Source organism: Podarcis tiliguerta, assembly GCF_965153285.1.
Source record: "Podarcis tiliguerta genome assembly, chromosome: 6".
Classification (NCBI taxonomy): domain Eukaryota; kingdom Metazoa; phylum Chordata; class Lepidosauria; order Squamata; family Lacertidae; genus Podarcis; species Podarcis tiliguerta.
The window spans coordinates 64,677,606-64,693,890 of NC_139539.1; the positions used below are offsets into that span (position 1 = coordinate 64,677,606).

Sequence of the window (16,285 nt, forward strand, 5' to 3'; positions counted from 1 at the left end):
GCTTCAGCATGCAGGCACCCCTCCGCCAGCAGCGGGAGCGCTCCCGCTGCTAGCGGAGAGGTCCGCGAAGCCTGGACGCGCTGAGCTCAGCGCGCGCAGGCTTCAGCATGCAGGCACCTCTCCGCAAGCAGCGGGAGCGCTCCTGCTGTTTGCGGAGAGGTCCGCGATGCCTGCATTCGCCCCATAGGACGCACCCAGATTTCCCCTTCATTTTTGGAGGGGAAAAAGTGCGTCCTATAGGACGAAAAATACGGTAACCATAATAACACTTCTATGTGGATATGAGGCCTTAATGTTTTATAAGACATGTTTACAGGCCTCCAACCTCACTGGAAATGTAAATGCACAGTTTGAATTTACTGAGAGGCAAGGGACTCAAGGACCCCACTTTATTCTCTACTGGGATAGATACTGCAGGGACTTGGTTCTTGAGTACTCAGAGAGGGAGAAGGAGGGGGGGGGAGAGAGAGAGAACCACCACCACTCTCCTTAGTAATGTTTTTATATATATCAAGCAAGTGACATCATATCTCTTTTTTTCCTTACAAAGGTAAACCCTGGACACATCCATTTTTGCACACTGCTGCTACTAGGTCACAGAAAGTAGCCATGAATGACGTTGCACAGAAGGCAGAGGTATGTATGGTGGTATGAAGGGGGAAGTACAAACAATAAACTCTGGCTTTATTATAGTAGCCTAAATTAAATAATATAATATAACCAAGAGTCTTAGATCCTTGATTCTCAACATGTGAAGTGGTGACGGGATGGTTGTCAGGGAATGCACACGTCTTAGGGCTCTGCATATTTTCACTCTGTCCAGAAAACAGTGTGAGTTCACATGCGCAAGGGAAAAAGGCATGCACAGATCATTATCTACTGCTACTGAACTGTCCCTAAGATGTACATTTGACTTCTAGCCCAATAATCATGTGTGTGTGTGTGTGTGTGTGTGTAATCCTGAAGCAAAAATTGTAGAGTATTTCAGTTTAAAACAGTACAATTGTCAAACTGTGAAGTTGTTCTGTGGCATTAAAATAAATGGAAAGTAAAGAGAGGGAAAATCTACACTATCCAGGCAAAAAGTCTGGTTCAATTAGCAATTGTGTTGTTTTTTAAATAACAAGTTTTTCTAGACATGACTGTGATCCATCTGTTACTGGAAGCTTTAAGTTTAGGTTTAATACAAAAGCAACTTCACGAGAGCTTCCTATACCTGTGCAAAAGAAAGAGTCTGTTTTTCTCTTTAAAAACAAACATTGTAAATGCAGCTCAGGTTCCAATTTATTGCCTGTCTCTTCAAAAGTCTCACATTCTGTCTAATATTCCATGCAATTTCTCTTCATCTGCTTCTACCATCTTTCTCTTGTCTTTGCCTTCTCCCTGTCTTCACAAAGATTCTGCTTTCTTCGTCTAAACCTGTCCCAAAGTCCTATGTGCCCAAACTTCGAAAGGGTGATGTAAAGGATAAATTCGAAGCCATGCAGAAAGCAAGGGAAGAAAGAAATCAAAGGCGATCTAGAGATGAGAAGCAAAGAAGAAAAGAACAGTATGTTAGAGAAAGAGAATGGAACAGGCGGAAGCAGGAGGTCAATTCCTTTGCAAAAATTCATTTCTGTTACTTTTATTTCCTTTCAAGCTTTTAAAAATAACTTGCCAACTTCTACACTGCAGTACAAATAAATATACTTTGATCCAGCTATATAAAATATATTATAACCTTGCAGAAACTCTCTAGATTTATTTACGTTTTAAATCCTTCAAAAAACCAAGTGAAAATTGATGTTTCTCATTCATTATTTCAGATGATAGAACTGCTTGCTTCTGATGACGAGGAAGAAAAGTCTAAAGTTGAGAAAGCTTATGTTCCAAAACTAACAGGTAAGAATTAAGAGTTAAAGTCTATTTTGCAAGAGATTGGACCTCTGTCACCTATCCTTTGGTAACAGCTCATGTTGATTACTGCAACACTCTGTGGGGCTGCCAAATTTTAAGAAGTTTGGCAATTGTGGTTAGTACAGAATGCTGTGGCTTACCTCCTGACAGGGATAGGAGGGCACAAAGAATGTATCTGACCAACTGCATTGGCTGTCTTCATGCTTCCTTCCAGGACCAATAAGAAAATGCTGGCGATCATCTCTAAAGCTTTCTATAGTCTACGGCCTTGAGGAACTCCATTAAGCCCCCAGTCAACACATTACTGCCTCCTTCCTTAGGAGGTGTTTTGCTCTGCATTCTATCTCTTAGATAAATCTACAAAAGCAAGTGGTGCTTTCTGTGTGCCATCCCATTTCTCAACCACATGAAAATTAGGCCAAGGGCAGTAGCATGTCCCCCACAAGCTGCAAGCTCCCTATCCAAGCTCTAGACTATGCTTCTGTTCAACTTGCTACCTCCTCCTTCGCATTTCTAAACAAATATATTTATGCTAATGAAAACTAGTGTTTTACGAATGATGGATTGTCAGGTGATAAACTGAGCTGTTCGTTTTTCCCTTTTGTTTTTCATAGGGACTGTCAAAGGGAAGTTTGCAGAAATGGAAAAGCAGAGGCAGGAGGAAGAAAGGAAAAGAATGGAAGAGGAAAGGAAGCGGAGGATTGAACAAGACATGATAGAGAAAAGGAAAATTCAGAGAGAACTAGCAAAGAAAGCACAAGAGGTAGGCTTATAGTAATTTACAATATCCCATTCAAATGTTAAAATAAAAAACCCTAGCCATTTAAATTATAAACAGTAGTCTTCCACTTCTTACTTCCAAGACAAACAGTGCATTTGAAGCATCAGGTGGTATATGGAGCTTTTCCTACCACATCAGTATTTTATTTACTATAACTATGTATTCTTCCATTCAATTACGTTGGGCATTTGAAACATTTTGTTTGTTTCCCTATATAGTCACAGAGTGTCATATTCCGCAATGAAGGAGATACAATGTTCTGATGTTTTAAATTGCTGAAAATACAATTTGACTGCAGCAACAAATGTTTATTTGCAAAATGGAAGAGTTGCATTTGAATGTTAAGAGACTAACTGAACCTGGCTTGGCTGCACTTGGTCCTCTCTGCAGAAAATGGGTAAAACCAGGGCAAGTTATAAAGTCTCTTACCTACTGTACTGACACTGAATATCAATTCTGTAGCCATTTGTGAATGCAACATAGCCACATTCTTCCTTGGGGAGTGTCATATTTGGTGTGTTGCCTGCATTCTTGGCATTCAGTATTAAAGCGCCATTTTCTTTATGAGAATTGGGTGCTAGGATCAGGTGTCTCATGCTTTAATTTCCAAATGTGTGTATATGTATGAATGACTGGTTGCTGTCAATAGAAAGATGTCCTGTGCTGTGCCGGTACAACCACACTAATCAAGTCAATTTGCCAGTAATGCTCATATACCTTTCAGGCTTATAAGATGCAACATGTCGCAAGATGTTGAAATATATGTTTTCTGATATTTGAAGAATGAGAGAAATAGAGAAAAGGTTATATAAGGCAGTTTTTTACTGGTTTGAATAAGCTAAGAAATAAAATGCTCTTCTATTTGCATACGGAGGGAGAACAGTATGGTATGTTATAAGGTGAATTGCACTCGGAGTTTCTGTAAAGGATCTGTATGACTTATTAAAGTGTTTTTGTATTTTGAAATTGATAATCGATCAGTTCAAAAGCAGTTCTGAGGCCGGTATTTTGTATGAAAAATGATTTGCTTGTTTCATGGGATGAAATGTACAGAAGCAATTAAGATGCTTGTGATCTAACACTAATTTTGGGACACGGCTGTTGTCCAGATCTTGTACTACAAGCCACTGCTCACAACTAGAAAGTAAATACCATTAGAAGTCCCAGTGTTCCTCAAAGCCACCCTTTACAGTATTGAGGAAGGTTGGGGATTTTTTGCCCCATGGGCCCAAATAGCTGCTTGGGTTAACTTGTCTACTGTGCTACTGAAAGCTTCTTGCAAACAGGATAATTTGTGCAGCCATGCTTTCTTTAAAGCATTCCTTTCCAGCTTAACTCCTAAGAGCTGCTTTAAACATTATGGTCAGAAGCCACCAGAAAGCCCATGCAGTGTTCCCTGCTGATTGCATGCTTCACCTTTATACTTCTGTGGAGCTGGCAGTTCCAGAAGTACAGATACTACATATGACAGGAGAGGCAAGATGTTAGCTTTACATGCTGCAGAGCCGTAGCTGCAGGGGGGTGGCTAGCTAGGCTTTTTGCCCCAGGTGAAGCCTCCATTGGGGTGCCATTGAGGTTACCTGCCTGTGTGTGTGTATGCAAATACACATGAGGAGTGCCAAACTGGGTCTTTGACCTGGGTAAAATAAAGCCTAGTTTTGCCTCTGCTTGCTGTGCGTTGTGTTGGATGTTGACCTCCACACTGTGTGGGTGACCTCCACACAGACACTGTAGCATTTAAATTTACCCATAACTTTTGATCACCAGAAAGGTGGCCTTTTAGAGTTCTTTCTCTTGTTTTACAATGCAACAAACATTCATTGTTGCTGTAGACAGTAACTAAGCCACCCTCAGCCTGCCAGAAATTCCGGTATTCTCAGTATCATAATGAAAGGTGAAGCACGAGTAATAAAGGTCTAACTGAACAGTTAGCCTTACGGACTGTGGCAATAGTGGTTGCCAAATATTTAATTGAATCAGAGAATGCATGTCTACTGTGGGAACTAATATGTAAAGGATGGTTTTACACATTAGGTATTCACACTAGATGTTATAGGCACCCTTAAGTAACAATGTACTCCACACCCTGTCAAATGAATACAGTGGGTGAAATTCAGGAAAGCTACCATGCACTGCTCTGGTTTCGCCAGAAGCAGCTTAGTCATGCTGGCCACATGACCCAGAAAAACTGTCTGCAGACAAACGTTAGCTCCCTCAGCCAGTAAAGCGAGATGAGCGCCGCAACCCAGTCATTCGTGACTGGACTTAACTGTCAGGGGTCCTTTACCTTTACCTTTAATTGTTATAATTATATTTATATTTATATCCTGCCTTTCCCCCCAGTCCTAACCCAATCTCATTCCCGGACATTAACCAGGAAGCAAGAGCTTGATCCACTCTGATCACATTTGAGTATTTTTAAAGGGATATATGCAAAATTTTACATGTGGCTCATAGCTGAAGGACCTATGTATCCATAAACGAGCACAAAATAGGGTTGTGTGAAGGAATCGCCACATAGATTAAGGCCTTGGACAGACATTGTTCTCCAGGGAAAAATCTCAACCCAGTAAGCATGTTAGGCTGTGGAGAAAGATACAAAATTAAGTGCGCTGTTCTGTGCATAGGTGAATGCAGGATATCCCTGCAGCAGTAGCAAGGATTTTAAAGGCTTTCCAGATCACAGGGACAGGGAGACTGTGCTTTTCCAGTGAATGTGCTTCAGCTCAGTTCACTTGTTACCAACCCTTCACCAGCCATCTACTCCAGGTCTCCTGGGGCCTGCTGGTTTTGCTGCTTGTCCAGCACATCACAGGCCATGGTACAAAATTAGTGGGTTGTGTTCAGCGTGGGAGCTTTCTAGCTGCTGAACATGGTGTACGATGGAGGAGGTCATGCTAAAGTCTGAACCTCTTGCGCAGTTGAGGTAAATACATCTGGAGAGCAATGTCTGACCAGCGGCAGCTTAGATCAGATGTACACACTGGAAGTGCACCTTTTAATGCCACATTTCGATTTGTTATTCGGCACAATATTTTCATTTTTTAAAATGTTTTTGCAAGGGGGAGCCAAAGAGTCAAAGTAACATTATTGTGTGAAATTCTTATTTAATAGATTGATGAGCAGTTAAACAATTCGGGAAGCGAATCGGCATCGGAGGTAATCAGACTTCTTTACCATGAAACATTCACCTATTTGTGACTCACTGTTTATTACATATCTAGTAATGGCCGGGTTAAACAAAAACACTTGGGAAAGACACGAAAGCACACTTTGCTAGCAGAGACAGTATACTATCAGACTGATCAGTGCTTTCGGCACTCGCCATGAGGTAAATGTGACCAGAATTACAATGACTTTTGCTTCTTTACACTGTGACTTTTCTGGGCTCTTTGCCATTTGCCAGTAATCGTTGATGACATGGACGCCTGCACATTATTTTACAATGCTGTTTCTTAATGTTTACTTAATCTGCTTCTGGCCAGGGCTGAAGAGAATGGTAGCATAATACAATTGGAAGGCACCATGTTGCTTAGCTCTATTCTTACAGTAATGTGAAGTGCATTCTGAAATGAGGTCAGTAGCCCCAAGGTAAATGTTGAGGTCTCATAAACCCTAAGGCGGCTACTATATTTACTGATTGAATTGATGTAATGCCATTACAGACACATTGTATGTGGCCTGTGGGCTATCTGCAGACAGCGCTATCTTGATTCCACTATGGCAGTTGCAATACATCTACATACAGTAATTAACAGAATTAGGATTTTTTTCCAAAAGTTGTGGAACAAGTTAATAGCCAAATGATTAACTAGACACAAGAGTGTCTTAATTAAAGCCAGCTTAGGCTTTCAGAGGTGTTCACTTTCCAAGATTGTCTTTATGAAGTCCTTTGAATTTTTTATGTTATTTGCCTTGGCAATATCTTTTAAAATTTAAGATCCCTCAAGAAACTGGCTACATTTTAAATGACTAAGATTTAGGTAGTCCCAGATGGGAAAGGACTCTTGCTTGAAGCTAAGCCGATCTGCATCTGGTCAGTACTTGAGTGTGGGATTGCTTGAGAATCCTAGTCTTAAATTCTATAATGGGAGAAAACATTAGGCAAGTCCCTCTTAGCTTCTCCATGAGCAATCTAGTGAATAAGAATGACATTGCTGTGGTTTCTGAACTCCCCACACCCCATGGACCACTTGAAAATTTCTGATGGACTTGGCAGGCCACTTAATGGTTTTCCTGCCTGTTGTAGCAATTTTAACAGCTGTGGTAGATGCTGTGTGATTTTTCATTGTATTTTAATTGCTATTTGTTGTGTTGTATTTTAACGCTGCAATCTGAATTTTATAGATGGTAGTAGAATAAAATACAAGAAACAAAAGAAGCAATGAAAAGCAATATGAGTATTTAATATCAACATGCCTTGGACCACCTCAACAAAAGTTAATGGGTCATTGAAAGTCTATGAATCATAGTTTGGGTACTCCTGTTCTAATGTATTTACCAGAAATTAGGCTAACCAAACGTTTTCAGATATCCTACCATGATTTCATGGAGTGTAACTACCACCTACTGACATTCATCAAAATAGCTGTTCCTGCATGAAAGTGAATTCTTTTGCATAGTGGATGAGGAGCATAGAATCTGACACAAGGATTACTACACTGCTGCATGGTCCCACAATTTTACGATGCCCTTTGTGTGGTACCATCAGTTCGTAACATCATGGTGTTTTTCTGTATTGTTTTGGTTTTTTTGGCGTGGAAAGTAGGTTTGAGGACAGAAGAGGGTGCCATCCCAGGGCTGTGTGTATGTGTGTGTGTGATCTTCTTTTCTTAGCAAGTGTTGTAATCGGAATTTTAATACTGATGTGTGGTAGATCTGTGCCTGTATTAGTAGCACTGCACTTCCCACATATTCATTTATATCACATTCACTGAAGTGGCACAAATAGGAGTGCCCTGCCCGCTAGATATGGTCCAGATAAACATGGACCTTCTATAGTTTTATTTGAGCATATGCCCCAGGCATTTAATAACCATATCTGCTCTATTTATTCAAGAGCATCCTTTCACACCTCACAACATCTACCTATATCAGATTAGAAAATGGTATTTACTACATTTGGAGCTAATCTCCTGTACCCCCCACCCATCGTTTAATGCTTGAAAAGTACAAGCAAAGCTCAGTTTAATAGATGTAGTTGTCTTGAGATAACTCTTATCAACTTAAGGACCTGGTAAAGCAGGATATCAGTGTCAAATTAGGTGCTCATCTTCTATCCGGACTGGGTTTTTACCTGAATGACCTGAACTTTTGAGAAAAAGATAAATGGAGTTACAATACGTTGGAGTCTCTCATTTGTCACGGACTTACTAGCTGGTTTAGGCAAGTCCCTCTTAGCTTCTCCATGAGCAATATAGAAATAATACTGACCTACCTTACAGGGTTGTTGTAAGGACTACAAACAGCTTCATAGATATATATTATTCTGCTGAATGTTCAGAAGTGCTAAACTGATGGCACGATTCAAGTATTCACAAATGATTGACAGCAGCTGTGCCCAGAGCTGGAGCAGCATCTCCTCCTGATGCCATTTTGCTACCCTAAAGACAGTCAGCTGTGGCCACAGATTTTGTCCAGACATCCTCCAAGAAATTGAACATTTTGGCAGAAGCGTAATTCTTCACAGGCAGTGGTAGTTGCACAGTCCAAATGTTCACGGTGACATTTGTTTTTAACAACAGGAAGGTGATGATTCTTTGCTAGTGACAGTAGTTCCCGTAAAACCTAGCAAAACACCTGGGAAGATGAAAATAAGTTTTGAGGACCTAGAGAGAGAGAGAGAAGAACAAGAAAGGCGAAAGCTTGAAGAAGAAAAGCGATTGAGATACGAGCAAGAAAAGCAAGCTCTCAGGGAAGTCAAATATTTCTCACCAGATGTGGTAAGCAAGATTGCGGGGGGAACCCCTTGCATGTTGACCCTAAGCATGCTTCATTGGAAAAAGGCTCCCGCTATTACAGCAAAACTTGCTTCCAACTAAGTGGATTCAGGAGTGCAGGGAAACCTGGGATTTTAAGACTGCATGCATTAAGTATCATGAGGATTTAAGTCGGAATAACAAACTTTTGTATACAGGATGAAGATGAAATGCTTGACAGCGAAAGAAAAGAATCACCCAGCCCTGGCAAGGTGAAACTAACATTTGAAGAATTGGAAAGACAGAGACAAGAAAATCAGAAAAGGCAAGCAGAGGAAGAGGCAAGGCAACGTCTGGAAGAGGAAAAACGTGCATTTGAGGAGGCAAGGCAGCAAATGGTAAGCATATGGAGCAAAATATGGTCTTAGTGGAGGATGGATGGACTTGGGAGACATGTATGCCTGACCATAAAATTCAAAGCAGGGGGACACATGCAACCCTACCTCAATATTCTCTCACCCACATCATGTCCTGCGTGAATCCTTATGTTGTGCAGCGTACTTCCACTTGCATTTGCTTGAATATTACTTGAATTACTGTGCTATTTAATTATATCTATTTTAGCTTCCATGCATGACCTTTGGTATATTTTAGTGGGAAGGGGGTGGGAATCTATATACATTATTTTAATACTAAAACTTTTTCTTGGTTATTTTTAAAAGTTCAATACCTCCCAAATTTGCTGCACCTTTCATCATCATTATTACTATTTACATGGTTTTTCTCTCTCTCCTGAAAGCTAAATGAAGATTATGATGATCAGGAAAATGAAAATTCCGTCAAGGAGTTCCGTCCTGGGAAACTGATACTTACCTTTGAAGAAATAGAAAGGCAGAGGCAAGAAGAAGAAAAGAAGAGAACAGAAGAGGAAGCCAGAAGGCGCATAGAAGAAGAGAAAAAGGCATTCGCTGAAGCAAGAAAAAGCATGGTGGGTCATTTATTTATTCATAAAAATACTTGTATACCACTATTTCACACAAAAATACAGAGTAGTTTGCCAGTTATATCTATACAATAAAAACTATGTAAGACTTTTAAACCACAGAGCATCAACAAACTATCCCCGAAGTATTCCTAGTTGCTTGGATAAGCCTGGCAGCATAGAAACATTTTTAGCAAACGCTTTAAGGTCAAGGTCAAGGGGAGGTGCCTACTAAATCTCTCTTGGAAGAGCATCACATAGGACTGGGCTGATGACACTATATGCACCATTTCATGTCAATGTCAAATGAGCCTCAACAACTTGCACATCTTAGTCACTTTGGTGGCATCTCTCTTTCTCTGTACACACAAGAGAAGGAATCCAACAGCTTAGTGGGTCACAGATAGTTCAAGGCAAACTGTAGCAGGAAAACCAACTAGTCCATAGGCTTCAACCAACTTTCTCTTCCATGGACTTAGATCCAGCAGTCTCTACAACAGGCATTTCCCACCAAATTTCCCTTGCAGTGCCCATGTCTTCCTCTTTCTGTTGCAAGAGCTCCCCCACCATATTTGCAGAGGCACCCAAGGGTCCAAGCGTAAATCACCTCCCTCTCATCTCCTATGGGTGCAAGTTATGCTCATGGGATTATACAGTGGTACCTCGGGTTAAGAACTTAATTCGTTCTGGAGGTCTGTTCTTAACCTGAAGCAGCACTTTAGCTAATGGGGCCTCCTCCTGCTGCTGCTGCGACGCCGCTGCACGATTTCTGTTCTCATCCTGAAGCAAAGTTCTTAACCCGAGGTACTATTTCTGGGTTAGTGGAGTCTGTAACCTGAAGCATATGTAACCTGAAGAGTATGTAACCTGGGGTATCACTGTAATGTGCAGAAGATCGGAAACACACTGTTCTGTTTCAATTTACTGAAATTAACACATGTAAATACAAAGCATGTCCTTCAAGAACTTGTTTCCATTAACTGGTCCCTGTGCCATAACTCTGTTTCATGTGAGCTTGGCAAAGGAAAAGGCTAGCAGTTTAAGAAGTTAGGATAAAAATTGCAATCCTCTAATTTAGCACAGAGAAAGAGCACTTCCCATTATGGTCTTGGAGCAACTAGTAAGTAAATAGGGATTGCAACCATTGTGCAGAGGGTAAGGATTGCATCTGGTGAGGAAATGGAGCATGTGGTGTTTTGTTTTAAATGTGGGAACATCACGGAGCATTTGGTTTCAATTTCCTATTTGGAAGAACTGATTAGTGCCCAGATCCTGTGTCAGTGTTCTGCTGGCAGTGTTTGTAGGGTTGGTTTTATTTAGTATTTCACTTTTCACAATCCTTTAATACATTAATGTGCTTTCGTACATTAACATCTTACCTTTCCCCGTCAAGCTGTAACTTCCATATACATAACTGCCCTGTAGAGTGAAGGTATAGGTCTCTGTGTGTGTGTGTGTGTGAGAGAGAGAGAGAGAGAGAGAGAGAGAGAGAAAGAGAGAGAGAGATTATCATTGTTCATTATGAGAAAGTTGATCACCTTAATTTCAATGGAGATTTTATCCAAGTAAGAAGTGATGTTTTATATCAAACCCTTAGTGTAGAGTTACAAATAAGCAAACATATCACAACTATCATTAAGCATAGCTGCACCTTAGACCAAAAAAACCCTGTACATATAAATATTATAGTTTTGGAGCAAGAGAAAAGCCTGCAAAGAATGCCTAGCTGAAGCTGATTTTCTTAGTTCTTTCTTCCAAAAAGGCCCTGGCGTCACCCCTGAAAAGCTTTTCCAAAGGCTTTTGTTGAATTGAGAAGGGGGGATAACATGGGCGTAGCCAGGATTTTTTTTGGGGGGGCAGGATTTTTGTTAGGGGGGCAGAACTGATGTGATTGGTCAGTTAGTTAAGTATTTCTATTGTTTTACTTGATCTGGGGGAGAAACTGCCCCCCCTGGCTACGCCCATGGGGGTAAAGAAGGGATACTCAAAAATCATATAGAAGCACTTTTTGTGAGTGCCAGAGGTTTGTTGGGGGCTCTCTCCTTCTCTCTTGAGGAGGAGAGACTCTTTCAGGGTCTCTCTAGATCCAAATCATTTTGTGGATCTAAATTATAATATAATGGGATGCTCAACACAAATGTAATCTTTCATCAGTGCAATGATAAAACTATTTCAAACAGAGTCCAGATGATGAGCTTTCGCCAATGTCTAAAACTGTATCCCAAGAATCTCTCACACCTGGAAAACTGGAAATTAACTTTGAGGAGCTACTGAGACAAAAAATGGAAGAAGAAAAGAGGCGTACAGAAGAGGAGCGCCGACAAAAACTGGAAATGGAAAAGCAGGAATTTGAGCAACTCAGACAAGAAATGGGAGAGGTCTGTCAATTCTTAACATGAATTGCTGTGACAAGTGCATGCAGAATTTTCTGCTTCTTGAATTAATATGAGGGGCGAGAAAAGCATGCAGTTTAAAAGCTTGTTGTGAAAATTATAGTAAGGTAAAGGGACCCTGACCATTAGGTCCAGTCGTGACTGACTCTGGGGTTGCGGCGCTCATCTTGCTTTATTGACCGAGGGAGCTGGCGTACAGCTTCCGGGTCATGTGGCCAGCATGACCAAGCCGCTTCTGGCGAACCAGAGCAGCGCACGGAAACGCCGTTTACCTTCCCGCCGGAGCGGTCCCTATTTATCTACTTGCACTTTTGACGTGCTTTCAAACTGCTAGGTTGGCAGGAGCTGGGACTGAGCAGCGGGAGCTCACCCCGTCGCAGGGATTCGAACCACCAACCTTCTGATCGGCAAGTCCTAGGCTCTGCGGTTTAACCCACAGCGCCACCCGCGTCCCATGAAAATTATAGTTAGTAGCTAACTGGACTTCAAAATAAGCAGCAGGCAGGGTGTTGCGGACCCAGGCAATTCAATGCCACTGCTCAAAGCAATGTAAATTACATAATTAGCAGTGCGTTATTTAAGCACTGCACATTTAGGGTTTTTTTGTGTTATTTGATTGTCAATAACCTTGTGGCATATTTTCCTTTAAATAGGAAGAGGAGGAGTGTGAAACCTTTGAGCTAAGCAGGGAATATGAGGAGCTAATAAGGTTAAAAAGAAGTGGTTCTATTCAAGCGAAGAGCTTGAAGAAAAAGTTTGAGAAAATTGGGCAGCTCTCCGAAGAAGAAATACAGAAAAAAATTGAAGAAGAGAGAGCAAGGAGAAGAGCTATGGATCAGGAAATAAAAGAAAGGGAAGCAGAGAAATTCCAAGAGGTAGGTCCCATTTTCAATTCAGTGGCTGCCTTGCACTAGCTTCTGCGAGGGATTGTGTGACTGCCACAAGACTTGAAGACTTACTGATAGTACTGTTTGTGTAAACCTGTCTCCACATGGTTACTACTTTGCATAACTGGATCCTCTGGGACGGTGGGAATGTTTCAATCTAGTAACTGCAGGTAGGAAGGTCACATATGGTTACGAAATTTATACGTTGCTGCATTGTGTGATCCACCCATGGGAAACTTGCAACCACAATACAGACAAGTACTGTTATCAACCAAAGGAACAGTATTCTGAATCTGCCTCGTGATAACGTATGAGCACCACTGGCTTGGCTGAACAGGTCTTGTGTTTTTTTAAAACCATTTTGAAAAAATGTGAAAGTGCTTTTTTAAAAAAAAAATCGCATAGTGTGCACAGGACAATATATATAATAATTATCAACAATATACAGATAAAAATCAGAAAAATTTAAAAGCAAATGCTTATCTGGATAGGCTTGTTGGAAGTAAAAATGTTTTTGCAGTCATCCAAATGGTGGATTCACATCCACTTCTTGGGCTACTAGCTGATACCTATAACTAGTTGTGTAAAATTACAGCTTGATTAAATCTGTAGTATGTCAATTTCGCAGTGTCTGTGTGGCTAAATAGAAACTATGATGATCCCGTTCAGGCATGACTCTGTTCTCCAGATATTTTGGGACTACAACTCCCATCATCCCTGATCACTGGTCCTGTTAGCTAGAGATTATGGGACTTGTAGTCCCAAAACATCTGGAGGGCTGAGTTTGCCTATGCCTGCAGCAGTTATTTAACCAGTTTTTCCAAAGATCTACTCAATTTAAGAGGACAAAGAGAGTCCTCTGTGGTCAAAACGACCACATTCTGTCTTCTTTCCCTGCCTTCTGAAATGGATTTGGGCAAAAAGGAAGATCTAACTCCAGGAACTTATTAAATATGACGCTTATCTTCAGCATGCCATGTCTAGTCTGAGTCCTACCATATGTCACAGTGCTAATGCCGTATGTCTGATTGCTACTGCATAGTGACAATGATGAAATTTTGTTTGCCCTGCATCTTGTTTTGATCATGAGCTGTGCTATTTTACCTCTAGCGAGGTAGATGAAAATTCCTTTCCAGATTTCATACGTATTATTTATCTTCACAAAATGGAAAAATCAAGTAGGTTTAAAGGCAGTAGTATTTATGATCCAAGTTTCCTGTAAATCATGTAGCAAACACCACCCTCTCAGGATTATAAAGCTTAGAATTATGTTTAATTGTGACAGCGCACTGTAATTTCTTCTCCTTGAAGCATTAAATTATGGCGATACTACAGGATATGCTTTATGTCACTAGAAGAAACTTGTTTTTTTGCCTACAGCTTAACATCTTGTGGTAACAAACTATATATATTCAATTTATGGAGTAGTGAGCTTTCTGCCTGTTTTCCATATCCAGTAATAACAGCTCTCCCCCCCCCCCACTTTTTCCAAAAACTTGGTGCCATCTCATAATGTTTTTATTATTCCAGGAAGATGAAGTAGATGTAAAGCCAGCCACAAAATCTGAAGCTCCATTTACACACAAGATAGACATGAAGGCCCGATTTGAACAAATGGCAAAGGCAAGAGAAGAGGAGGAGCAGAGAAGAATTGAAGAACAAAAAATGCTACGCATGCAATTTGAACAGAAGGAAATTGATGCTGCATTGCAAAAGGTGATGCAGGTGGTTTTCGCATGCCCAAACTAGTTTGAGCCATTACCAAAGTGTCAAGTGAGATCAGGGATTTGCTCCGTGGAGTCAGGAACCCCCAAAAGTGACTGGGTTTAGTTGGGGCGGGGAAGGGAAAGTAAAACAAAGGAAATGCCCTAATCTTGAAGGGGTGGGAAAGTGGGGCTCCACCCCCCCCGGGTGCAAGAGAGAATGCCCAGGGAGAAACTGCATCCTTTCTCTTTTGTTAGGATAAGAGAATCCTTGCTGTGTGACATTTCCCCTACCCCAGTCCTCCTTTGGGGCTCATTCTTCTTTTCCCACCTTAAAATTCATGTTAGCCACCCCAAAGTAATTAACTCTTCCCTTGCAGCAGAACCCCTGCAGCCATAACACCAACATTGGGGAGGCCTCATCCCCTCAAAACGGGAGATCATGCCTGCAAGTGCGCCCACGTCTGTCAGGCAGTAATATACTTTTAAGGTGCTCTGCATGAAAAGCCTTGGGTGCAACTGCTTACAATTTGGCAGGGTTTATCAATTCTGGAGGGGCTCCTATGCCTGCAAATGTTATCTACCGCTGTGAAAACAGAAAGCGTATTCTCGTTTAGTGAATAGAAGGAAAGCAGAGGTTTTAAGAGGAAAAAAAAAAGCTTCTAAATACGTCAATTGGAAAGAGTGCTTCGATAAGGCTGAAGCCTGTTGCTACATCCGCAAATTTAATCTTTGAGTCAATGCACATCCCTAAAAAGTTGAGCTCTTAAAAATTGAAAGCCTATCCACGTGGTTCGTTAGAGTAAGAGATGATCTATTATCTAGCAGAAGCTCTAGGTACATGCAGTGGAACCAAGGCTTGAGCGGGCAAGGATTACTATTGCATTTTTCTACAAGGCCTAGAAATCACAAAACAAAGGCTAAAAAGACAATCTCCTGGTTATCCCACTGACTTGTTTTTGAGACTTAGGCCTGCTTTGCTTTGCAGAACTCCATCCTTGCATTGTTTCAGTTGTCACATTAGTGTGGTTAGACTAGTGTGAGGATAGATCTTGAGAACAGCTGTACCTATAATAGAAAAAATAGAAGGGACCCAGAGGATATTTGTCCAAACCTCTGCAATGGAGGAATACGTAGGGATCAAACCTGCAATCTTGAGCGTTATCAGCGCCACACACTAACTAACTGAGCTATCCAAGCTGACCATACTGGTACTGTTCAATGTGATGTATAATGTTCAGCATTTGTTGTTGCAATTTATATTTCCAAATGCAGAAAAAGGAAGAGGAGGAGGAAGAGGATGGCAGCATTGTTAACGGCTCAGTCTATGAGGATGAAGAACAGCAAGCACGGTCTGGTGCTCCATGGTTCAAAAAGCCTCTTAAAAATGTGTCTGTTGTGGATAGCGAACCAGTAAGGTTTACTGTTAAAATAACTGGAGAACCCAAGCCAGAGGTTACATGGTGGTTTGAAGGCGAAATGTTGCAGGACTGCGAGGACTATCAATATATTGAGAGAGGAGAAACCTACTGCCTTTACTTACCAGAAACTTTCCCGGAAGATGAAGGAGAATATATGTGTAAAGCAGTAAACAGCAGAGGAACAGCAGCTAGCACCTGTATTCTCACTATTGAGAGTAAGAGTTAGCATTCTTTAAAAGTTCTCAGATCTTTAGTTCTTGTTCATGTCTGTTGATCTTTTCTTAACTTTCTTTTCTTTTCTCTT

General features: G+C 41.1%; 1 protein-coding gene across 14 annotated transcripts in view; it reads left to right on the top strand.

Annotated features, from left to right (window-relative positions):
- NEXN (nexilin F-actin binding protein) overlaps positions 1–16,285 on the top strand; it is a 28,064-nt gene that overhangs the window by 10,564 nt on the left and 1,215 nt on the right. For 3 of the 14 annotated variants that reach the window (XM_083444718.1, XM_083444728.1, XM_083444724.1), the window contains exons 2-13: positions 551–636; positions 1,398–1,589; positions 1,806–1,881; positions 2,511–2,659; positions 5,792–5,836; positions 8,422–8,619; positions 8,814–8,993; positions 9,395–9,583; positions 11,758–11,955; positions 12,624–12,845; positions 14,388–14,573; positions 15,836–16,196. In XM_083444718.1, the coding sequence (XP_083300844.1) occupies positions 610–636; positions 1,398–1,589; positions 1,806–1,881; positions 2,511–2,659; positions 5,792–5,836; positions 8,422–8,619; positions 8,814–8,993; positions 9,395–9,583; positions 11,758–11,955; positions 12,624–12,845; positions 14,388–14,573; positions 15,836–16,196 (2,023 nt within the window). In that variant the 5' untranslated portion in view covers positions 551–609. The remainder of the gene's footprint in view (positions 1–550; positions 637–1,397; positions 1,590–1,805; positions 1,882–2,510; positions 2,660–5,791; positions 5,837–8,421; positions 8,620–8,813; positions 8,994–9,394; positions 9,584–11,757; positions 11,956–12,623; positions 12,846–14,387; positions 14,574–15,835; positions 16,197–16,285) is intronic. The other 11 variants (XM_083444726.1, XM_083444725.1, XM_083444727.1 and 8 more) reach the window with 5 other exon arrangements.